The sequence below is a fragment of the Diuraphis noxia genome, unplaced genomic scaffold, assembly GCF_037042655.1.
Source record: "Diuraphis noxia isolate RWA-SAM2 unplaced genomic scaffold, SU_Dnox_SAM2 contig0006, whole genome shotgun sequence".
In the NCBI taxonomy this organism is placed as follows: domain Eukaryota; kingdom Metazoa; phylum Arthropoda; class Insecta; order Hemiptera; family Aphididae; genus Diuraphis; species Diuraphis noxia.
Window position 1 is genome coordinate 2,098,883 of NW_028301716.1, and position 26,118 is coordinate 2,125,000.

The following is a 26,118-nucleotide window of genomic DNA, read 5'->3' on the forward strand; positions in this document are numbered from 1 at the left end:
TTAAACTCGAACTTGCTGATGCCCAAAGTATTGGAGGATAATCGCAATTATCGGTCAGATAATTGTCTACTAAGTAGTCTGAATATTTACTAACTTGGTCATTTGTGGGTCGATCAGCCATAAAGTTGTCTATGAAACATTCAAAAACTTCAGTTGGATCTAAGAAAAGTAAGCCAAAAGTATGACGCAACCATTTTCCTACTTCTGAAGATTGGTCCTGGTAAGCAGTGGATAGTCCTAATTTTTGAATTTGACGATACCATGCTTGGGTGAGGTGAAACCTACATCCGATAATTTGGGTTAGTGGCCAAATTTCATGTATGGCATTTATTATGGATTTTTCGAAATCTGTAGTTATATACTGCGGTAATAATTGCACGCCTAATGTAGAACATTTGTCAACAATCAACTGAAATGTATATGCATATATTTCTGTAGTTTTAGAAGGCAGTAAACAAAATATTAAAGGAATATAGTGTCCATTTTTGAGCCCATGAATCGTGAACAGTTGGGTAAAAAACCGTGCAGAATACTTAAATGTTCCGTCCATGTATAATGTGTCAACTTCTTTTAGTAATAAAATATTCGTATAACATGAAAAAATAACAATATTTTTTTGTTTATCATTTATTAACAAAAAATCTTCACCTTGCTTTGTTTTTAAATCTAATGTTTCTAAAAATTCGTGGACTTCTTGTAAATTTGTTGGTTTGGCAGGTAACACTTTTCGTCGAGCTTCATATATATTTTTCCTCAACCTTTTGATGTCTGTCGTAGTAAATTGAGAAGCTTCTACATTTTCTCCAATCTCTTTTAGTATGATTTTGTTTGGTTTATTACTGGTATCATCCACTGCTTTTCTCTTACAGATATTGTTTACAATTTGCCTAGATATTATTGGCCGAATATAAGGCTCATGTGTGTGAATTAAATATTCACAATCATCGTGTACTAGAGCATTATTTTCCGTGTATACTTTTGCTTTGCAATATTTTGTAATACATCGCCAACGAGTTGAACCAGTGGATTTGTTAATTGATCCAATACAGAATTTATAATTATTTAAAACTAATAATGGTTTTCCACGTTTACTTACAATGAATTCAATGAGGTCAGCCATTATGTTACGGTATGTGTGTTTTATAGATTGTCCAAAATCAAGTGTAGTTTTTATTGACAAGTTAAAAAATTTAACTAATGAAATACACTAAAATGTTATTTTATGAATATTATATTTTACTGTTAATAACGCGATTAGGTTCAAAAGAAGTAATAAACTCAATAGTAAGTTATAGTTTATCGAGAACGGTTAGAAAGCGACTAGGCTGCGTACTATTATAGGTACAATAACGGTTGGTTTCGTACGTATCATACAACTGTCAACTGTAACAATATAACTGATACAACAAGCAAGATTAGCAATATAAATCGATAGCGTTTGGGAAATAATCCCGATAATCAGTGATAAATTTATCATTTGGTTGAAATTACGGTACGTTATATATATATATCATTATAGTACAAACTTTTTAATGTATATAAAATAAAAATAAAATTATAATTTATAATATATTAAAATATGACTAACATGCATATTGTATATAATATAATATTTAAATTATACTAGACTTACTTTTTAGATTTGGCGGAAAAGTGAATTGGGGGAAAAGGGCAAGGTAGGGTTTTGGCGGAAAAGGGAATCGAACAATTTATGATTTGGCGGAAAAGTGAATTGGGGGAAAAGGGAAAGGTACACTTTTGGCGGAAACGGGTAACTCCCGGCTAGAGTATAGGCATATGTTTGTCATGTCGTCAGAATTTTCTAAGAGATAATTTTTTTAATATTCTCTGTAATTTGTAGGATTAAACTCTATACTGAACTCAGAACCATCCATAATGTTAAATGCGTAGTGAATTAAATAAACACCACAATTATATCCATCATTTTGTTGTGGAACGTTTTTATAAGGGCATTCAATACGTGATAATGTTGGACATTTTTGTCCGTCGTTTCCGTAAATTACTTTTAATTTCAGCATTTCGGATACATTGATTTTAAATTTTGATAATCTAATATCATTGTTATATGGTTCTAATGGATTCATGATGTAATACTTTTCGGTTTTGAAATTTAAAACAACCACTATCCAATGACTATGCACTAACCATGATAGAATAACCGTACTATTCTGAGTAAAAGTAGTTTTGTTATGCAGTTCAACAATTTCTCTTTTTTCAAACAGTTGTCTTGCATGGTTGAATGATAAAACCTGTATGTTTTTTAAGCCCAGCTTAAAAGCATATGACATCAAACAAAGATCTATGACGAAGTTACTCAACCAATTTTTTGCAGACAATGAATCAAAATCTTGAAAGTACAGGTCATCTAAGATGTCAATATTTCGGTGACTAGGTAATATGTGCCCATAACTTCCAACTATATAATCTGTGGCGTATATAGTATCTGCTGGCATTGGTTTGTAGTACGTCAAATCTTTAGGGAGCATATTTTTGTGTAAATCTATAGATTTGATATAGTGCAGCACTGACCGTCGAAACGGAGATTTATAACTGCCAGGTGTCGAAACCGATTTCATTAAACAATTATTGTCTAATGACTTTGTCAAATCATATACATCCACATTGTTGTTAATAGACTCGTCAACAGTTAATTTAGCCTCATTATCACATTCTGTAACCAGAAAACTTTTAATACCATCGACCACTTTGGGCAAAATTTTATATTCATCTGCTGTAGTGGTCAAAGAATTTGGGATTTTTAACGACAGGGCTTTGAAAGGACGATACATGGTGGGTTGGAGATGTTTTGGTTGTTTCTTTTTTTTCCCCCAACTTTCTTTTGCCTCTAAATGGTTATGGCTAGTAATTTCTGAGATTTTTCTTTTCCCATTTCCTTTGGTAGTTCTCTGCGTAGACTTATTGTCAAAATCAAGTGCACGCGTACAAGCTTTTTTTCTAATATTGTACTTTATTTGTTTATGGATATTAAGCACACGCTCTCTCATAAGTCTTAAAAACTGACCGCATTTCCACCTTCGGTCGCCATCAAGTATGTCAACTTTTACAGTTTTAAACCAAGATTCAACTGTGGCATTACTCTGGCGAATTTCAATGCCATTGTTGACTTTATTATTCATAATAGGCATCCACAATGCTAAGAAAGGTACGCACTTGTCTATAAACTCGTGTAAATATGATTCATCATAATATTCATTAATAATTGTTATTTCATTATTGGCTTTACAATTTAAGACTTCAGATTTAACACGTTCTTTGATAGACTGAAATCTACAGTACATCATTGAATTACTCGTGTCGGATTCACATAGAAATTTATTGATTTCTTCTGAAAAATCTTTGTCTTCATTGTTCGATTCATTCGACAATATTGGTGGTTAACATTACACTTGTCTCTCATCGTACTAATTGCATTTTTGGTTTTAACTGTACTATGTGGAGACAACAGTATTACTGAAAATATTTTAAACCAATTTTCGACATCGTCCAAACTCTTTGCGTTAAACAGTAAACATATCCAATCAATAAGATTATTTCTTTTAATTTTTTCCATAGTCTTATTGTCGTTTGTCTCAGATTGAAAATATGTATAGACATGGTTTATAATTATTTTTGATTCACACAGATGTTTATGATCGTGACATTAGACCGGTCATTGTTTTCAACCAATACCATATAACACCAGTTAAGGTATTCAAATATGGAATTAAAACCACACCATCCTATACACAAGCCATTCATTTGTGCAAAACTGAAATCCGTCACTATGTTTGTGAATACGGGCCAAGTCAGTTTGTGTTTCAAAACGAATGCTTTAAAAGCGTTCAACCATTGTGAAATCGCAACTATGTCGTGGGATGAACTAATCATTTCAACATCAGGACACATGACACTCGAGTTTCTAGGTAATAGAACATTAACAACTAGAACATAGTACAGAAACCTTTTGCTGTTCTTGTCAATTTTCCTGACTACTGTACCAGTTGCATCCAAATACCCTGTTACTGGTTTCTGTTTTTTTTAATCAGATTTTTTAGTATGTCCAACTGCTCATTACTATAATAGTGTACAGACGGTATACCAACATGCTTTACAAAGTTGTTTTCTTTATCATTACACATCAATAAAATATCATGAAAATCGTATTTATCATAATCGTCAGCAGTTAGGGCCTCTGATATGATTTTTCTGAAGACATCATCTGATTTAATTCCTTGCAAATTACCACATTTCAACTGAGTGGGTGATGCCATGTCAATAGCATCAGACCTGAATGAAAACGCTTTAGTCTTTTTTAGCGCTTCTTTGTTCAAGTCTCGCTGAAATCCCTTTACGTGATTTGTGAGACCATTGTCTTCTGGATTGTGATGGTAATTTAAAGAACTATACACTTTCGCCACAAATATTCCGTTTTCAGGCTGGAATTTAATTCTAAATGTCTTACACCCCTCATGGCTACAATACATGTACCTCGACATGTACACATTGCAATGGTTTTTATAATATTTCACCTCGCATTAACAACGCATGTATTGTTCACAGTTCTTATGCGCTTTCTGAACATAATAGAATATTTAGTTTTTTCCAAATATTTCTTACTGTCAACATGTGTATACAACATATGGGACCACTCTACATATGAAAATTTGAAAATTCCTTCAAAAAACAGACATTCTTCACTGTCGTATTGTTTTGGAAAACAATTTTTTGTTCCCAAAGGCAGCACAATACCAGACTTAACAGGAGTTTTCTTAAAAAACGCATTTCTAAGGAGATTGGCCACAAGTGCAACATTTTTTATGCATTCTGATTTACTTGGTGTAACAAAATCAGATTCAACGCTAATGCTTTCTGGTATAATTGGTGTACTGCAAGGTATTAGTGGATTTCTTATCATCCAACTATTATCACTTTGAGGCGAGAAATTTGTGTATTCAATTGAAACATGGTCTTTTTGTACAAGTTCTGGCTCTGTGTGTTCAGAATATGAAGTGCAATTTTTAATAAAAGAATTTTCATTAATATAAATAGTATTTGAATACATATTGTCTGTGTAATCTGATGGAGCACACACTGACACATTAAAGTGTTTCCTACATTCTCTATACACTTTCATGCGGTTAACATGATTTGCAGTGACTTTAATGTGTTTACATATGTAATTTAGTATTTTGCTATTGTAATTAAAGAAATCACTAGAAGCATAATAACAATTTTCAATACATTTTATTATTGTGCTATTCATTTCTGACACATAACATAAATCAGTGTTGTTCATACTTGTAATACGTTTACGAAGAGATGAAGTGTTTCTATTGATAGCATTTGCAATTGATTTTTTTAAACCTTTATCATTTTCTGTATTAAATATGACACTGCAAATATTGGTTACACAACTGTCAGAAACTGAGACATTCCCAAAATTTAAATTTGGATATTGAGTCTTAATATAATGAGCTACATCATCCAATTTTTTATTTAAACTCATTTTAAAGCTTAAAAATTATTTTCTGAGTAAGACCTCTTTGACTATTTTGTGTCAGAATTAACAATTCGTCGGCACTTTTTGATGTCTGAGTAAAACCTCTTCGACTAGTGTTTGAGTAAAACCTCTTCGACTATTGTCTGAGTAAAACCTCTTCGACTATTTAGTGTTGGAATTAACAATTCGTCAACACTTTTTGATGTCTGAGTAAAACCTCTTCGACTATTTCGTGTCTGAATTAACAATTCGTCAACACTTTTTGCTGTCTGAGTAAGAACCCCTTCGACAACTAAGATTAAAACTAAAACTACTTACAACTACTTTTTTTTTTAACTACAACTATTTTTTATTTATTTTTTGAGGGGACCTCGTTAAAACTAAAACTACTTACAACTACCACTACAACTACTCTTTTTTTTTAACTACAACTATTTTTTTTTTTTTTTTTGAGGGGACCTCGTTAAAACTAAAACTACTTACAATTACAACTACCACAAAACTACATTTTTTTTTTTAACTACAACTCTTTTTATTTTTATTTTTTTTTTTTTGGGGGGGGGGGGGGGCGTGTTAAAACTACAGTGAACACTAAAACTACTTTTTTTTATTATTATTTAAAACTATAGCTAAAACTACAACTACCACTAATACTAACTACAATGAGAGTCGGCGTGATGCTGCTGTAAATAAGGCAATGCTTATTGTTGGGAAATAGTTAACGGAAAAAGCAGAATCACAACACCTGAATAGTTTAAAAAATATAGGTTTTAATTTTTAAAATTACAAAAATATATTATATTCAACAATTATACGCTTTTATTTCTATTCGCCTATGATTATTAATTATTACAAACAGACGCAAATGTCAAATATATTAAGTGTAAATCAATTATGATACTATTATAATTAGTTCATATCTTAAAACAAACATAATCTAAGTTAATTACAAAATTTATTTAAAAAAACAACCATGTCTGTACTGATGAGTAACACTTTTTAAAACATATAAATGTATTTATATATTTATCATGTAAAATTAAATTAGTGTGAAACCCCTCCCTCCATACTAAATTCCAGTCTACAACAGTTGTCTGGTCTCACTAGCATACTACATAATACATTTGGATTCAAAAGTTATTGTAGTTGAATTAGTAGGTAATTATTATTATAGGTAATATTTTCTATGCGACATGTTAAACTAAATTTGGCAAGTGATAAATTCGTTTCACAAGATTTTTGATAAAATGAACATTTGATTTTACATGTTTTGTCATAAAGAAATGTTTTTTAAATATTTCACAGTTGTTCAATTTTTTCTCACACATTTGGACAATTATACTGTTTTAATGTCTTTTCTTCAAGGTTTAGAGTGATTGAAAGGTTATCATGACTATGTATTATATCGACGATCTTTTGAATTCAAAAATGTGTATATTATAATATACACATACTATGTATATTATATTCAATAATATGCATGTTATTATTAGTTGTAATCAAGTTAATTAGATAACTAGATAAATAAACATTTTTTTTATTACGTTTCATTATAATATTAATTATTATTATAATTTTTTTTTTTTTTAGATAATACATATTTTGAATTCTTTAGCATATATTTATGTACCTAAATATTTTTGTTGTATAAATATGTACTTTGGTTATATAAATACATATAAATCCGAGCCCTAGTAATTACCATTATATGTACCTAATTTGCTTTAATAATAACATCTTATTAACCTTGGGTAACAACACATACAAATGGGTTTCCTTGAACAATACAAATTTGATTCATAATTTTATAATCTTATATATTAAATCTAAAATGTGAAAAAGATATAACAGTATTGTGTTTAATAACAGATTCAACGATGATTTCTTGTCATAGATAATAACGCTTTAACACTAAATGTAGATGGCAGGGCTGGAATGGGTAAATGATTTATTTTTGTTATAAGATTCATTTTGTAACATCATATGCATTGAAATCCGCTAATCTCGCTGGAACTCAATTACAAAATATACATTTCTATAAGCTATAAAAGAATGTTTTTATCGTTACTTATCATATTTTACAGTACAATTACAGCATCAAATAATCATTTAAAAAGTTAACCTTATTAGAAATTATTCAATGAAATATCACTGTACAATTGACAATGATGATAATATTGTATGCAAAAAACTTCTTGGTATATTATAATTACCCCCTCAAGATACCTGGCAGTCCTCCTAGACGCTTAAAACATAGAATGGTGCAGACTGCAGAGACCTTTTACAAATTTTAATCTAAAAGAAGAGAGAGAAAAAAAGCCTGCATAACTAAATAGGTACTTTCATAACTAAAAAATCAAATTAAAAGTGTCATCATTGGTGGCTTCTTTACTCACTCTTATTTTTTTTTTTGTGTATACTGCTCTATTTGTCTTTTATCATATATACGTATTATGATTTGCGATGTAGATTGTATATTTCAACTTAAAATAAAAAATAAATAAAGATTATCCTTACTGATACACGCATAATTATATAAAGATAATAGTTTATAAAAAAAAAATGACATTCAAACATTTTACAACACCACAACAAATTACATTTTTATATTTATTACATATATATATAAACACGTTTGCGGTCACTTCACTATTTTATTATATTATAATTATAATAATATAATATAATTATATTAATTATATTATTATTTTATTATTTTATTACTTTTTTGTTATTATTATTATTTTTTTTTATTAATGTTCATTATAACTTGCACAATACTTTAGATAATATTCTATAAACTGTGATGTAAACACACCATGGAAACATCATAATTTAATATAGTATTAGTGCCTACACCTACTCACGACTATGTGGGTGGACAAACAGAATATGACATATTATTATTTACATAACAAAACACTTACATTTCCAAACAATGGCTAAACTATACAGTATAGTTGTGGTGACCAAATATTTCAAAAAAAAAAAAAGTACACAGCCTGTAGGTTTTACAGTATAACATATTATTATGTTATATATAAATATAAAATACAATACAAATTAAACAACCATTATTCATTTTGAAACATAACTGACATAACATATCATAAATTTGTAATCTTACTATTAGTTAAAAAAAATGTAGATACATATTTATTATTCGACTTTAATTTTATGACTTCACTTTTGTGACAAAACAATTTAAAAATTAATTAACATTTAATAAAGAAAACATTCAAAAATTTTTTTACATAATGTAATCTATTTACCCAAACATTTGACTTACCTACTAAATAAAAAATAAAATTTAATATAATTAACACCTAACTTATAAAAGGAACAAATATCAATATCAATATTTTTAAGAACCATGTGTTTCTATTCCTAATTTCCATTTGCAAGTTTTACATCATTTAAAATAAAAACTTTTTGGTGTACGTCACCACGTATGTCTTCAAAAAGAAGTACTGTTCTTATAAAATAAGTACATCGAGTCACCATAAGTATAGTAGACAGATAGTATTATACATATCTGTTTCTTTGTTTCCGTAAAATGTGATATTTTAAATACTTCAAGCCAAATGACATCTTTAAACTCTTATTAATTATTATTAGCTAATGTAAATTATAAACTGAAAACTGAACAACGTATATTGGATTTTGAATTTATAACCTAACTTTTCGTTATTATTTAACGTCAACAGAGTTTATTTATATACTTTTGAATCAATTTTGAAAAATTATTGTGTAACATGGGGCGACATCTACTTTACGGTTTCGCTGCAATAGTACGTCATCCCTGAAATTAAATGGAATGCAATACAACGCACAAGGTTTCTTATCACTAGAAATAGTCCCCTGGCTTTGTTACCCCAAAATCACACACGGTATATTATATTTTTATAAATTTCATTTAATTCAGATAAAAAATTAAATTATATACAATACAGTTGGTTAATATATTAGATTATTATATTTTTCTATCTATCTATATTAAATTGCATGTACTCATTAAACATTAGTTAGGAGAAAAAATAAATTTAGTATACAGCAAATACACACTTATAAGTAATATACGATATGTGTACCTATATTTTAAACTTCATGATTATTTTTTTATAAAGTTCATTTAATTCAGATAAAAATTAAATTATATACAATACAGTTGGTTAACATATTTGATTATTAGATTTTTTCCGTCTATGTTTCTATGATATGATTTAAGTATTTAACATACTGTGTATTAGTACTAATGTATTTTGAAATAAAATTACAGACAATGGATTCAAAAAATAAAGATGAACTCATGAATAAATACCAATATAATTTACAAATCATGGAATCATTAAAATTAGAAAATATTGAAGATAATAAAAATAATATATTAGAAACAAAAGAAATTAATAAAAAAATTAAAGAAATAAAACATAACATTTATTTAATAAAAATAAGTTCATCATCAAATGAATTTGAAATCAATCAATTAAGAGATAAATTATTTTCTTTAAATGGAGAGAAAAGAGAAATATTTAATAAATATGGTAATAAATATATTGATTATGCTAGAAAAATGGAAGTCTGTTATGGAGAAAGACTAAATATGGATATGATGATACGCTGTCAAACGTTTCATGACATTTATTTTTCTAAGAAATAATGATTACAATTTAATATTTTTATAACTTTGTTCTTTTCCCCAGGGGAAACACTACATGTGTTACGGATATGGCGAACCCGGGGCCCCGAGCTCCTCTCCTCCCTAGGTAAGGGAGGTTGATCGTAGGGCTAACAACCCTACATCGGAAAACACTCCAAATGTTAAGAAACCACAAAACAAGCCTCGGATATGGAAGAGAACTGGACAATGACTGGAATCGGAAAACTGCATCAAAATTGGGACTTGGAATATTAGAACTTTAAATAAACCGGGTGCGTTACAATGCATGCTGGACACTACCCAAAATTACAATATTGCTATACTAGCTTTACAAGAGGTTAGATGATCTGGTGAAGGAAACATAAAAAAGGACGATAAAACAATTTTCTATAGTGGTAACAGAAACGGAAAGTACGAAAATGGAGTAGGATTTGCAGTAAGTGAGCCTATCTTAACACATGTCAAAACATTTCAAGCAATAAATGAACGCATATGCTACATACGATTAACAGGACACATATTTGACATAGTAATAATTAACTGCTACGCACCAACGGAAGAAAAAGGAGAGGATATCAAAGAAAGTTTTTACGAAGAACTAGATAGAGTATGGGATTTAATACCCAATTACTGTGTTAAAATTGTACTTGGAGACTTAAATGCTAAAGTGGGAAGAGAGGAGATGTGCCAACCAACCATAGGTCGAGAAAGTCTCCATGACAAAAGTAATGACAATGGCACACGCTTAATTAACTTCTGTATGACTAATGGATTGACCCTAAGTAGCACATACTTCCCCAGAAAAGACATTTATAAACAAACATGGATAGCACCAAATCGAGTGGTAAAGAACCAAATAGACCATATAATGATACAAAATAAACAGAAAGGATACATACAAAATTTCAGAAGCTATAGGGGTGCCGATGCAGACTCTGATCACTATTTAGTCATAACAAGATTCGCATTAAGACTTTCAGAAAAAAGAAGAACAACCAATATAAAATCATCAATAAAATACTATATTGAAAAACTTAGAGAAGAACAGATACACGAGTTTTATAGACAAACCACACATGATGAAATATTAAAATTAATAACTGAAAGTAATGAAGAAAATATAGAACATACATGGAAAAATATACAAACGACAGTTACAGAAGGAGCAAAAAAGTGCTTAGGAATATGCAAAAATACTAAAAAGAAACCCTGGTTTAATGCGAATTGCAAAGAAATTATAGATAAAAGAAATAAATTACGAGAAATCGCACTAAAGCATCCTACAAATGAAAATATAGAACAATACACAGCAAGTAGAAAAGAAGCTAATAAAATACTAAGAAAAGAAAAAAGACTAGAAGAGAAAAGAAAGATCGAAGGAATGGAAAATAACAGATATAACCCTAAATAATTTTTCAATACTAGTAATACTATTAAGCAAGGTTTTAAACAACAAACATTAATGATAAAAAATCAAGTAGGAGAGCTGGTCACAAATAAAAGGGAGGTTGCAGAAGAGTTCAAAAGCTATTTTGATAAACTACTTAATAATACAACTATTAGAACAAATGAACACACAAATATGCAATATAGTTCAGTGGAGCCATACATTAGCTCGCCCTCGAGATCGGAAATCAACGCAGCGATTAATAGACTGAAAAATAATAAGGCACCTGGAGAAAACCACATAGTAGCAGAACTAGTGAAAAATAGCGGAGAAGCAGTGAAAAATGAAATGTGGAAACTGATCAACATAATTTGGGAGAAACAACAGATACCTGAAGAATGGAATACAGCCATAATCTGTCCAATATTTAAGAAAGGAAATATACTAGAAACAAAAAATTACCGAGGAATCTCCCTTTTAGATACCTGTTACAAAATACTATCTTCAATCCTATTAGAGAGGTTAACTCCCTTTGCTGAAGAAATCGTTGGAAGATACCAATGTGGTTTCAGAAAAGGTAGATCAACAACAGATCAAATTTTCATTCTCAAACAAGTAATGGAAAAACATTACGAATTTAATAAAGACTTATACATGGTATTCATCGACTACAGGCAGGCATACGATAGTATACATAGAGAAGAGTTATGGAAAGCCATGATTAGCTTTGGTATCCCAAAGAAATACGTTGATATGGTAAAACTCTGCAATGCCAAGACCATGTGTAAAGTAAAATTTTTAGGAGAGCTGTCATCGGAATTCGAAATTAACTCAGGTCTACGGCAAGGCGATGCCTTGTCCCCGACACTATTCAATATAGGTTTAGAGAAGGTCATAAGAGAATTAACACATAGACAAAGGGTGGAGATATTAGGGAATGAATCGATATTAGCGTATGCAGATGATTTAGTCATATTAGGCAACACCAGACAAGAAATCACACAAACTACATCTGAATTGTTGGAAGCTAGTAAAAAGATGGGGCTATGCGTAAATCAAGAGAAGACTAAATTTATGGTACTCTCTAGAAACAACGAAAATCAACATAACTTACAAGTAGGTAATCTAACTTTTGAAAAAGTGGAAAACTTCAAATACCTAGGAGTGAACATAAATAGTAAAAACGACATGCATCGAGAAATAAGTGAAAGAATAGCTAGTGGGAACCGGTGCTATCACAGTATAAGTAAGCTACTGAAATCCAAATTACTGTCAAGAAAATCAAAAACTTTACTCTATACAAGCTATCTGAGACCAGTAATCACGTATGCATGTGAGACATGGTCCTCAACGAAAGGCGATGACAACAGATTGGCAATATTCGAACGAAAGGTACTTAGAAACATTTTTGGCCCAATATATAATACAGAGTTAAGAATTTTTGAGAGAAGGAAGAATGAAGATCTATTTAGACTATTTTCAAAGCCCAATATTACGACGTACATAAAAATTAAGAGAATGGAATGGTTTGGACATGTATGGAGAGCCGATGGCGACATAATCAAAAAAGTACTAACAGAGACCATACAAAAAAAAAGACCAATAGGCAGACCACGAACGAGGTGGAAAGATGCGGTAGAGAAAGATATCAAGATGCTGGGAAGAAATATGACAGTTGACCTGTCATTGGACAGGGAAAGATGGAGAGAATTGCTTGTGGCAGCTCAGGTCCTACAGGGACCGTTAAGCTAAAGGAAAAAAAAAAAAAAAAAAATAACTATGTTCTTTTGCTTGTAAAAACAAAAAAACAATTATTATTGAATAATGATGTGAGTTACTATTTTAATATTTATTACTAGCAGATAGTTTACAAAAATCTATATAATTTACAGAAACATGACATCACTCATTCAAAAAGAAATTAATGAAGTTTATAAGCAAATGGCTGAAAATGAAAAGCATGCGGAGTTAGATGAAAAAAATTAATCTACAATATTAATATTATAATCAGAAAAGCAAACCTAAAGTCAAAGAGAGAAAATTTGTTAAAAAAAAAAGTTAAATTAAAGCTGATTATGATGAATTGAATGATGTTGGCTATCGATGCCAACAAAGTATTAATTCACATTTATTGTATTTATATAATATGTTAAACAATAATTAAGTTCTTTAATTTATTTTTTATTTTCAAAAATTAGTTGCTTAGGTTTGTTACATATTGTAAAATTCTGATTTATATTAATAAAGTGATTAAAATATTATTATTGTTTATTATATTTTTCTTTTTCATTTAATTTATTTTCAGTTTAATTATGAAAAGAAAAATGGTGACAAAACGTCAGCGAATGACATATGCTGATGAAGGAATATTTGAAATTGAAAGATTTAAAAAATGTTCAAAAACTTTTTTAGTTAAGAATAATTTAAAATTTTTAGACTATACACTTTTTTTAAACTATACTTTAGACAAAATAATTCCAAAGTTAAAGGAATCATGTCTACAAACATCTATAAAATTTAATTTATATGTAGATAGTGTATATGAACGAATTATCACACAAGAAGTACAGGATATAGCATTTAAAACCTCTAATACACTTGCATGTAATTCATCTGATTTTAATAAATTACTGGGTAAAATGTTCAATAAATTATTAAGTGAAGAAGATGATTTTTAGCAAAAGCTTCTGGCTGGTCACTTAAAACAATAGATGCATTACAATTGAGAATTAATATAGTAAATCCTCTCAGTCTAATCTAAGTTTGATAATCATTCAAATAAAACTTATTTTAATATGAAATATTTTGAAATGTTAGAAAAAAAAAGTGGTTTAGATTTTAAATGTATTGATTTTCCTACACCAATCAGTCAGATGAAAAAATTTGAACGTATAAAACAATGTATCAATTAATATTTATAGTGTAAATGATAAAAAACATATTTCTCCTCTATATATTTGTAATACTGAAAGAAAAAAAACATTTTGATCTATTTTTGTTTAATAATAATAACCAATCACATAATTGTTATATAAAACATTTTTCAAGATTGATTAGAAGTCAGAAAACTAAAAATTGTTCCAGGTTAATTATCTGTAAAAGATGTTTTACTACTTTCGGAGAAAAGCCATGTGATTTCCCATTTTTACCTAGTAACGAGTGTCCTCCAAATTCAAAAGCTAAGAAATTGCTTACTACATTATCGTAAAAAAAAACTACATAGTACATTATAAAAACTTAAAACAGGCGATTGTAAACGGTATTAAGGTAACGAAAATTCATCGAGCTATCCGATTTTCACAAAGAAAATGGATGGCGTCATACATTGAATTATGTACAACTATGAGTGTTGAAGCTAAAAACGAGTTTGAAAAAAATTTTTGGAAGTTGTTAATTAATAGTGTTTTCGGTAAATGTATGGAAAATGTTCGCGTAAGAACTTCCATAAAACTTGTTTCATCAGAACAAAAAGCTAGGAAATTAATGGCTAAAACTAATTTTAAAGACAGAACTATATACACTGAGAATCTTATGGCTATTCATCAGCGTAAGGAAATCATTAAATTTGACAAGGCAATTTATGTAGGATTCGCAATTTTAGATGTTTCAAAAACATTTATGTATGACTTTTATTATAATGTAATGAAAAAAAAAATTGGTGCTAAAATTAGTTCTTTGTATTCAGATACTAATTCGTTGGTATACGCTATCCAAACAACAAATTTTTTCGATGATTTAAAAAATAGTTTACTTCCATATTTTGATACATCTAATTATCCTAAAGATCATAATTGTTTTAGCGAGAGTCATAAAAATCAACCCGGATATTTTAAGGATGAAATGAAAGGAATAATTTTAAAAGAATTTGTTTCATTAAGACCGAAATTATATGCGTATAAAACTATACATGGTGTGGAGGAAAAAAAAGCAAAAGGTGTCAAAAAGTATATAATTAAAAACTATATGAAATTTGAAAATGACATGGATATATTAAACGCATTTATAAACCATCTAACTGTTGATGATAAACAAACTCACAGAAAAATGAATTTTATTCAATCAAATAAACATATTGTTCATTCAAAAACTATGACTTATCTTGTTCTAAGAGCCAATGATGATAAATGTTATATAATGGATGATGGGATTAATACATTGGCTTATGGTTAGGATTGGTGACCTATTGGTGCTTATGGTTGTGTCCACTTCCAATGGCAATCAACCATTATCTAAGTCAGATGCTAACAGGTCACGGAGACTTCTACGGAAAACTTCACTCCTTCAACCTAGTACCCAGCCCGATTTGCAGGTGTGGTAATGGAAGCGAAACGGTGCAGCATGTCCTGCTAGCATGTACAAGGACAAACGAGCAAAGAAACGAACTCAGGAAAGTAGTTGAGGACGAAGGCGGTACCTGGCCGCCCTACAATGGCACAATCATAAAAACCAGGAAGATATTTGCAGCGTACAACAAATTTGCTTATGACAGCCTAAGGGCAAGAACAGATAGGTAGGACCTATCAAGGTCAGGACGCAGCCACACCAGGTGGTGTATGTGCAAAGTCTCGGGGTGCCCCGGATGAGCACGCACGGTGTAAGCGGCACAAGTGGCGGGGCACGCTCGAGCGCGTCCTGACCAGGGGCGCGCTCATACGCCAGGGGCGAGTAGCACGGCCCTGTTGCTGGGGCCGTTCAGAATTCAGCATCAGTATCCCCTGCTTGTCGTACGAGGCGACTGAAAGGGAACTGGCCAGACAGGGCCGGCGTCAGGGACGCGGACACACCGAAACCTTCGGGGAATAGGGTGTTGGGGGTTTTGACTGCGACCCCGTGAAGAGCGAGTCGATCAGCTCGGTGATGCCTCGGGGAGGCGTGGCATAGGCTACCGAGCCTCTAACTCGGGGGTCACGGCCACCGTGCCGGCGGCGATCGCCGCCGGTGAGGGCCAACCATGAGCCCGTGATACACGATCATAAATCTTGGCAGGATCACAGCTGAGGCATAGCGCCGACGAAGCTCGGCCCGCACATCTCACCATTGATGTGCTTGCCTAACGGAAGCGAGAATGGTACTTCGGGATGTGGGGGAAAGCCCGCGGCGTTGAGCGATTGACGCCGTGCCCTCACACGACGGCGGCGCAGTGGCTACGGTCGCTGCGTGGTCGACGGCGGATTGGTTTCGGAGTGGCTGTAGCAGGAGCTACTATGTGGTTACAAGACCGACGCTTGGTCTAGGGGAAGGCTGCAGAGTGAGTATTCTCCTCAGCGCCCACCCAGCTTACCGGTGGAGCTATATGCACCGGAGGTTGCCCGTGACCAAATACGTGAGGCGATGAGGATAGCTCGCGACCCGACCAGGGTGGCGAAGCGCACGTGCACGCCTTAGCCGACGGTACGGGCGCACTCTCTCCCGACTCCAGTGGGAACGGGTTTGCGCCCGGTGCTCGTGGTCCACAGACGACGCGCGGCCGACATACTGCGTGGGTAAAACCACCTTGCGCCGTCCGTGAACCTCCGCGGCTCTCGACTAGCGCACAGCGCTAATGTGAGGTCCGCGGATGTAGCCGCAAGGCACCAAAACACGGGAGTCTTCTTCTTCGTGTCCCTATCTACTATCTAGCCAAATGCCTCGTCATCTAATTAGTGACGCGCATGAATGGATTAACGAGATTCTCACTGTCCGTATCTACTCGGGGTCGACGAGAGCCCACCTTGTCGTGGTGACCCCGCCCGGCTGGACATATGTCCAGTCGCTAAGAGGCTTCTCACACTAACCAAGTCCGGGGCAGGCCGACCCCCGGACCGTACTAACCCTTAGGCAGGTCAGATGCAACCGCCGAACTAGCCCGCCGGCGGCCAGAGGGTGCAGGGCTACCAGGGGCAGCCCCCCTATAACACTAACTAATAATGAATACACCAAATAGAAGAAAAGTTGTTACTGGTACAGAGGCCTCGGAAACCTCAGACCCGGCAGGTGTGGGTGAGCTCGCCACACAGGTCGTTATCATTAGCTCAGGTAACGCGCAATCGAACATAGACTGGAAAAACACGGCTTACAAAGATACGGACTCACCTAACAGAATCTGCTACACAGCCCCCCTTAGATTAAGGGGAGGGGGCGGTGACGATAACGATAACGACGATGTCGAAATGTCAGATAACGCTGGCACAAGTGGTGTCATGGGCCCTGCAGGCAGCAGCCAGAAGCGCGGACCCCCCTCGCCAGGGGTCACGCACGAGGCAAAGCAGCCAAGAGTCTCCAGACATTCTGGAGAAATAAACGAGCTCCTGGGATGGATTGAGCAGACAATCATCCAGGAGAAAGAAAAAAGGAAGATTGGCGTACAAGTAGCTGATAAGATGATCGAAAAGATGTCTAGACTAAGAGCGGCCACCCAGGCAATCGCACACGACAACAGCAGACTTCTAGGCGAGCTGAAGGGCAAGGACGACGCACATGCGCAAAGCCTTACAGCCTTCATAAACAAGCTCGACGCTAAAAATGCCGAAGCCAATGACTTGAAAGCTGAACTGGATGCACTGAAGGCAGCAAAAGCTCCCCCCAGCTCAGCACCTGCACAACAACAGACATACGCCGCTAGAGTGGCAACAAAAGCGACAACGACAGTCGTGCCCACGATTGCTGCCGCACCCGCGACTGCTGCCGCACCTCCGGCTAAATCCAAGAGGACAGCCGAACGGCGCCAGTTAGACAGAAATAGAAGTATAAAGGCGACGTCCCGCTCCATAATAGAAATACCACAGGATATGACGGTGGCCAGCGCGAAGGCAGGGGTTTGGCAAGCCGTTAAAACTAAATGTAAAAACCCAAAAGCCAAAACAATAGTAAGTGGCAAATCGCTGGTAATTATCCCGGACGATTCCAACACGTTGGAGGTGATGCGAAGTATTGATAATATAATAGAACTAGGCCCTAGAAAACCACGCGTTATCATATATGATGTCGACAGTGGCATTGGGATGGAAGAGTTAACTGAATGTTTGTTAACACAAAATGCAGAACTCGGCCTCACGGCAGAAGATGTAAGTAGCATCAGGCCGCTACACAAGCTCGGTCCCAGGGATAGCGACGTAGTCCATTGGGTGGTCGAAATGCCCCCAAAGGTACTAGAAAAAGTTGAGAACAAGTCACTCTATTTGGGTATGACTAGATGTAGGTGCAAAGTGCACAGCACGCTGCCCCAATGCTTTAATTGCCAGCAGTATGGTCACACGGCGCCCAGATGTGAGCAGAAAACGCCAACGTGCAGAAACTGCGCCGAAGGTCACGACTCCCGCACATGCAAGGTGGAGAACGTAAAGTGCGCAAATTGCAAAGGGCCACACAAGGCATCTAGCGCCGCTTGCAAAGCAAGGAACCAGTCGAAACGCAACCTACTTAGGCGCACAGACTTTGGTACCCAATGATAAAAATCGTCCAACATAACACAAATAGGCAACGCATAGCCCTTATGCAGCTCAGGGACTACTGCCAGGAAGCCAAAGTCGACATTATATTAATACAGGAGCCAGTTATAAACAATAACAAAGTATATGCATTTGAAAGCAATAGGCAAGCTCACAATGGAAACCTAGCCGGCGCGGCCATAGTGTTCCTCAACGAGGACATACGCATAATCGAAATGACACAACACACGAGCGACTATATTGTCGCTGTTAAAGTAGCCAATTATGAAACTAGTCACCAGCCGATAACAGTGGTGTCGGCATATTTTAAGTACAACATGCCGACACCAGTCTTCATTGAGAAATTGCAAGCCGTTCTGGAAAACGTGCCCCGAACACTCATAGCCGCTGACACCAACGCGCATTCAAAATTATGGTTCTGCCCAGACCGAAATGAGAGGGGACGCCTTGTAGAGGAAATGATCGAAGACCATGACCTCCGAGTCGAGAACAGACAAACAGTTTTAAAGACGTACGCCCGTGAGGGCATGGGAACATCCAACATAGACGTTACCCTCACCACGTCAGACATTAGAGACCATGTAACAAACTGGTCGATAGTCGACAACACTGACAGCGACCATAACACCATATTATTCAATCTGAAAATGGACAAATGCAAAAATGCAAACAAAAGTAAAAACGTCTTTAACACCAGAAGAGCTGACTGGTCAAAGTTCGTAAGCGTACTGATAAATTACAAAGCCCAAATAAATGAAAGCTCGGTCACAAGCCATGCAAATTCTATAATAAAAATAATTCAGAAAGCGGCTAAAGAGTCCATACCTCCCACTAAAACAAAGCGGGTCATGGGTAAACACCCATGGTGGAACGACAACCTTGCAAACCTCAGAAGAGATCTCGCAAAGAGCAGAAGAGAAGGCCAGCACTTGGTAAACAAACCAGTATACAATAAAATGAAAAATAAATATCTCAAAGAGATAAAGCTAGCCAAGATGGCCATGTGGAGATGCTTCTCTGAGGACATAAACACAAACGTATGGGGGAAAGCATTCAGATGGGCTAAGAAAGGTTCAAAGAGGGGCACCATCCCTGGAACAATGATTACCCCGGAAGGTGTGACGACCAACACATGGGATGAAACGGCCGAGCTACTACTGAGCTCGTTCTTCCCTGAAGACGCCGAAACAAGCCTTGCCATTAAAGAAGGCCCGCTGAACATGTATGACAGGCCACTATGTGAAGAAAGGGTTAAGGCAGCTATATGGAGGATGAGCCCCAACAAAGCCCCGGGTTCTGACGGAATTACGGCCAAAATGCTGAGGATGGCTTGGCCAGCCATCGGACAGGAAATAACAAAACTCTTCCGCAAATGCCTAATAGAGGGGACCTTCCCTGAGCCCTGGAAAGAAGCAAAACTGGTGATAATACCTAAACCAGGCAAGGAAGATTTTAGGAATCCAAAATCTTTTAGACCCATCAGCCTGCTACCAACTCTAGCTAAAGCATTAGAAACAATTATTATACAGGACCTGGTTGAGGAGACCAATCTGGATAATTTTGCCTTACAACATGGATTTGTTAAAGGACGATCGACGATCTCGGCCATAACCGAACTATATGACTGGTCTGAAAATAATAAATGTAGATACGTACTGGGCACTTTCCTCGATATCACTGGAGCCTTTGATAATATGAGATGGATACCAGTAATATCAAGACTAGAGGAACTTGGGTCGTCACAACGAACTGTGAAAATCATACAGAGTTATCTAAAAAATAGAACGGTCATGCTAGACCTAGAGGGAAAGATGTACGACAAGCGGCTCCAAAGAGGCTGTCCGCAAGGGTCGCAGCTTGGACCCACCCTATGGAAGGTGGCAATGACGGCCATCGGGAACATTAAACTAGACGTCACAGCAAAAATTATATTATACGCCGACGACATTGCGGTTCTGGTGGGGGCTGCACGATCACCCACAGCTATAAATAGGACAGAGATCCTACTAGACCAACTTACAGAATGGGCTGTTACTTACGGATTGAAGTTCTCACCTAATAAATCACAGTTGATGACAGTAAAGGGCGGGTTGAAACCCAACTATAACGTCAAGTTCGGCACGGAGGAAACGGCACCAACGATAAAGGCAACAGAAACAGTAAGATATCTCGGAGTAACATTGGACCCCCGACAAAGCTACTGGGACCATGTACTATCGTTAAAATGTAAAAACCAAGCTATGTACAATAGACTAAGACGCATGACATCGGCAAACTGGGGTATGGGCCGAGACTCAGCAAAAATAATATACGCCACCGTTTTTCTACCACGCATCACGTATGCTGCCGAGATATGGTGGAAAGCATGCTTGCTTAAAAAGAGCATAAAACTACTCGGAAGTATACAACGGGACCCGCTTAGGGCCATCACCAGCTGCTACAGAACGGCTTCCACAAACTGCTTGGCGGTTGTGGCCGGCGTCCTACCGCTAGACTTAGAAATACGGAGATATGCCCACAAAGTAAGGCTCAGAAGAGGCGAGATCCAAACACAGGAATATCAGGAGGAACTCAGAGCACTGATAGATATATGGCAAAAAAGGTACGACCAAACGGACAGAGGGGAGTGGACCAAGAAAATGATCCCAAAAGTAGGGGAAAGGCTCACCCTCCCGATGACACTGGACCACTACACATCACAATTATTGACAGGGCACGGCGATTTCTTGGCACAGTTGTATAGATTTGGCTTAGTAAATAGCCCCAACTGCAAATGCTCCATTGGTGGAGCCGAAACCGTTGCGCACGTACTACTAAGGTGTAAGAGAACTGAAGAGCACCGTAAGACACTACGTAATACATTAAGGGACGAGGGTGAGGACTGGCCCCCCAGAGATGGAGCCTTCCTCAAAAGTCAGAAAACATATGAAGCACTAAGGACATTCGCGCAGAACAGCTTACGAAATAGATCGGACCGATAAAAACATAACCAGAATAAATAGGAAAGCCTTCCTGCAAAGGTCAGGACGCAGCCACACCAATTGGTGTATGTGCACAGACTCGGGGTGTCTCAGATGAGCACGCACGGTGTAAGCGGCACAAGCGGTGAGGCACGCTCGAGCGCGTCCTGACCAGGGGCGTGCTCATGCGCCAGGGGCGAGGCGAACGGCCCTGCTGTGGGGGCCAGACAGAATTCCACAGCAGTACTCCCTGCTTGTCGTAAGAGGCGACTAAAAGGGAACTGGCCAGCCGGGGCCGGCATCTGGGACGCGGACACACCGAAACCTTCGGGGACTAGGGTGCTGGAGGTTCTGACTGCGACCTCACGAAGAGCGAGTCGATCACTTCGGTGATGCCTCTGGGAGGCGTGGCATAGGCTACCGAGCCTCTAACTCGGGGGTCGCGACCACCGCGCCGGCGGCGACCGCCGCTGGTGAGGGCTCACCGTGAGCCCGAGGTACACGGCCCAAATCTCGGTAGGATCACAGCAGAGGCTTCACCGCCGACGAAGCTCGGTCCCACCATCCAACCATTGATGTGCTGACCCTACGCGGAGCGAGAATGATACTTCGGGATGTGGGGGGGCCCCGCGGCGCTGAGGGAATTGGCGTCGTGCCCCCACACGCCGGTCGCGTTGCGGCTTCGGTCGCTGCGCGGTCGGTGGCGGATTGGTTTCGGAGTGGCTGTTAGCAGGAGCTAACCTTGTGGTGAAAGACCTAGCTTGGTCTAGGGGAAAGTTTCCGAGTGAGATTACTCCTTAGCGCCTACCCAGCCTACCAGTGGGGCTATATGCACCGGAGGTTGCCCGTGACCAAAAACGGGAAGCGATGAGGATAGCTCGCGGCCCGACCAGGGTGGCGACGGGCACGTGCACGCCTTAGCCAACGGTACGGGCGCACTCTCTCCCGACTTCGGTGGGAACGGGTGTGCGCCCGGTGCTCGTGGTCCATAGACGACGTGCGGCCGGCGGCCGGGGGGTAACACCGCCGTTCGTCGACCGTGGACCTCCACGGCTCTCGACTAGCGCACAGCGCTAATGTGAGGTCCGTGGTTGTAGCCGCAAGGCACCAAACCCGGGAAACCTCGTGTCCGTATCTACTCGGGGTCGACGAAAGCCCACCTTGCCGCGGTGACCCCGCCCGGCTGGACTTATGTTCAGTCGCTAAGAGGCTTTCACACTAACCCTCGTCCGGGGCAGGCCGACCCCGGACCGGACTAACCCGTAGGCACGATCCTCAATGCAACTGACGAACTAGCCCGCCGTCAGCCAGAGGGTGTAGGGCTACCAGGGGCAGCCCCCCTATAACACATACTAACAATGAATTACACCAATAAGAATAAACCGTCTCGGGTGCCTCCTACTGGGAGGATCGGACCCCGGGAACCGGCAGTCGGGAGTAGTGCTCGTCCCGAAGGTCGTTATCGTCATGCACTTGGAAATGCGCAAATGAAATCGGACTGGCTTATGAAAAGGAGATATTTGGATACGGACGTACTTAGGCTCAGAGGAGGCGGAGATTCCGACTCTGATGACATCAGTAGCGAAAGCCACAGTGGCGCTATGGACGTTGATGCATCAGCATGCACATCAATGGGTGGTAATAAACGTGGCCCACCAAGTCCGGGTGTTAAGAACATCGTCAAGAAACCGGCGATTGTAGCCAACCCGATTGCCAAGGCGGTGAACTTGCACACCGGGTGGCTAGAACAAATAGCGCTCTCTGAGAGAGCCAAGAAACTTACGGTTAGTGCGGCTGAAGGGATACTCGAGCGTACAAAAGCACTTAGGGATATTTTTACGGATGTCTTCGCTGAAAACTGTAGACTAGGCGGAAAGTCTCAGGCTACCCAAGAGCAACTGAAGTGCATCCTCGACACTTTTAGTAAATCACTCAAAGACAAAACTATAGAGATTGAGGATCTCAAAAGGCAAAATGAAGATTTAAGAGCGGCACTAGAAGCCCGTCCTAAGACAGCAGATATCCCAAAACCCGCTGCCAATACTGAGGATGCTAAAACCGTGGAGAAAGCAACTCCAAAAATCAGTTACGCACAAAGTGTCGTACAGCGAGCGTCGAAGGTCATGAAATCCAAGACGAACCAAAAGGAGATCCTCGAAAAGTGTCGTGAAGCTAAGACAGGCACACGCTTCACGTTTAAAATACCCAGCGGGACCACGGTGGCTGCAGCCAAGACAGAACTATGGAAAACTGTTAAGGCTAAAATGCCGAACCCAAGGGCAAGAACAATGGTTCGTGGTGATGAGCTCACCATTATCCCTGATGACGCCAACACGTTGGAGGTGATTAGCAAACTGCCAACAGTTAAGTCGATAGGACCCAGACAACCACGGGTTATTGTGTATGATGTTGACGCTGAACTTACAGTTGAGGACATAGCGTCTGGCCTAGTCACGCAAAACCCAGAACTAGGACTAACTGTAGACGAAGTCAGCACGTTAACTATAAGACACAGGCTAGGCCCTAGGAATGGTAGTACTACCCACTGGGTAATAGAGGTCCCAACGAAACTCCTCCCCAAGTTGGAAAACAAGTCAGCATTCTTAGGACTAACCAAATGCAGAATAAAACTGCACCAAAGCATTCCGCAATGCTTTAAGTGCCAGGGCTTTGGACACACAGCCCTAAAATGTGTGCAGGAACTCCAATATGTAGACATTGTGCAAATCAACATGAAAGCAGAGAGTGTCCTGATAAAGAGAAGAAAATCTGCACTAATTGCAAGGGCGACCACAAAGCGTCCAGCGCCACCTGTAAAGCCAGGAGCAAGGCAGTACACAACCTGCTCAGGCGAACGGATTTTGGCACCCAATGATACAAATCGCCCAACATAACGTCAATAGGCAACGCATAGCCTCTATGCAACTCAGGGACTATTGCCAAGAAGCAAGGGTTGACATCGCAATAATCCAGGAGCCAGTGATAAACAACAATAAGGTGTACGCTTTTGAAAACAATAAACAGGCACATAAGGGAAACCTGGCCGGTGCAGCCATAGTGTTCTTAAACGATGACATACGCATAGTAGAACTAGCACAGTTCACGAGCGATCACATTGTTGCCGTAAAAATAACGAACGGTGATCTCAGTCAACAACCGATAACAGTGGTGTCGGCATATTTTAAATACAGCATGCCGACACCAGTTTTCATCGAAAAACTTCAGGCCATTTTAGAAAATGAGCATAGAACGTTGATCGCCGCAGACGTCAATGCGCACTCGAAATTATGGTTCTGTCCAGATCGGAATGAGAGGGGGCGCCTTGTTGAGGAAATGGTCGAGGACCATGACCTCCACGTTGAAAACAAGCAGACGAAATTGAGAACGTACGCCCGAGAAGGCATGGGTACATCAAACATCCATGTCACACGCCAAGTATCAGAGACCACGTAACAAACTGGTCGATAATTGACAATACAGACAGTGATCATAATACCATAGTGTTCAACTTAAAAATTGACAAATGTCAAAATACAAGTAGACATAAAAACGCTTTCAATACTAAGAGAGCCAACTGGTCTAAATTCGTCACCGCATTGATAAAGTATAAGATCCAGATGGACGAAAGCTCGATCACGGCTCATGCAAGATTAATTATAGCGACAATCCAGAAAGCGGCTGGAGAGTCAATGCCTTTCTCGAAAACCAAGCGGGGCATGGGCAAACACCCTTGGTGGAATGGAAGCCTCGTGAACATGAAAAGAGACCTCGCAAAGAGCCGCAGAGAAGGGAAGCACTTAACGAACAAACCAGAGTACAACGTAAAGAGAAATAAGTACCTCAAAGAGATAAAGTTGGCTAAGATGGCCTTGTGGAGGTGTTTCTCAGAGGACATAAATACAAATGTATGGGGTAAAGCTTTTAGATGGGCTAAGAAAGGTACGAAGCGGAGTACTATTCCCAGCACAATGCTTACCCCGGAAGGTGAAATGACAAACACTTGGAGCGATACAGCCGAACTCCTGTTAAGTGCGTTCTTCCCTGACGATGCAGATACAAGCCCTGTTACCAAAGAAGGCCCGCTAAATATGTATGACAGACCACTTAACGAGGAAAGGGTTAAAGCAGCGATATGGAGGATGAGTCCTAATAAAGCCCCAGGA

General features: G+C 37.8%; 1 protein-coding gene and 2 pseudogenes across 1 annotated transcript; all 3 read left to right on the forward strand.

Annotated features, from left to right (window-relative positions):
- The first annotated feature begins 2,356 nt into the window (after window positions 1–2,356).
- LOC149054503 (uncharacterized) lies at window positions 2,357–3,179 on the forward strand (annotated as a pseudogene).
- A 7,070-nt stretch (window positions 3,180–10,249) lies between these two features.
- Window positions 10,250–11,592, forward strand: LOC149054504 (protein CFDP2-like). The gene is made up of 2 exons (XM_089230049.1): window positions 10,250–10,287; window positions 10,575–11,592. Exons 1-2 carry the CDS (start codon window positions 10,250–10,252, stop codon window positions 11,590–11,592), a joined length of 1,056 nt encoding a protein of 351 aa, XP_089086175.1.
- An 11,721-nt stretch (window positions 11,593–23,313) lies between these two features.
- On the forward strand, window positions 23,314–24,830 carry LOC149054505 (uncharacterized; annotated as a pseudogene).
- Window positions 24,831–26,118: the final 1,288 nt, after the last annotated feature.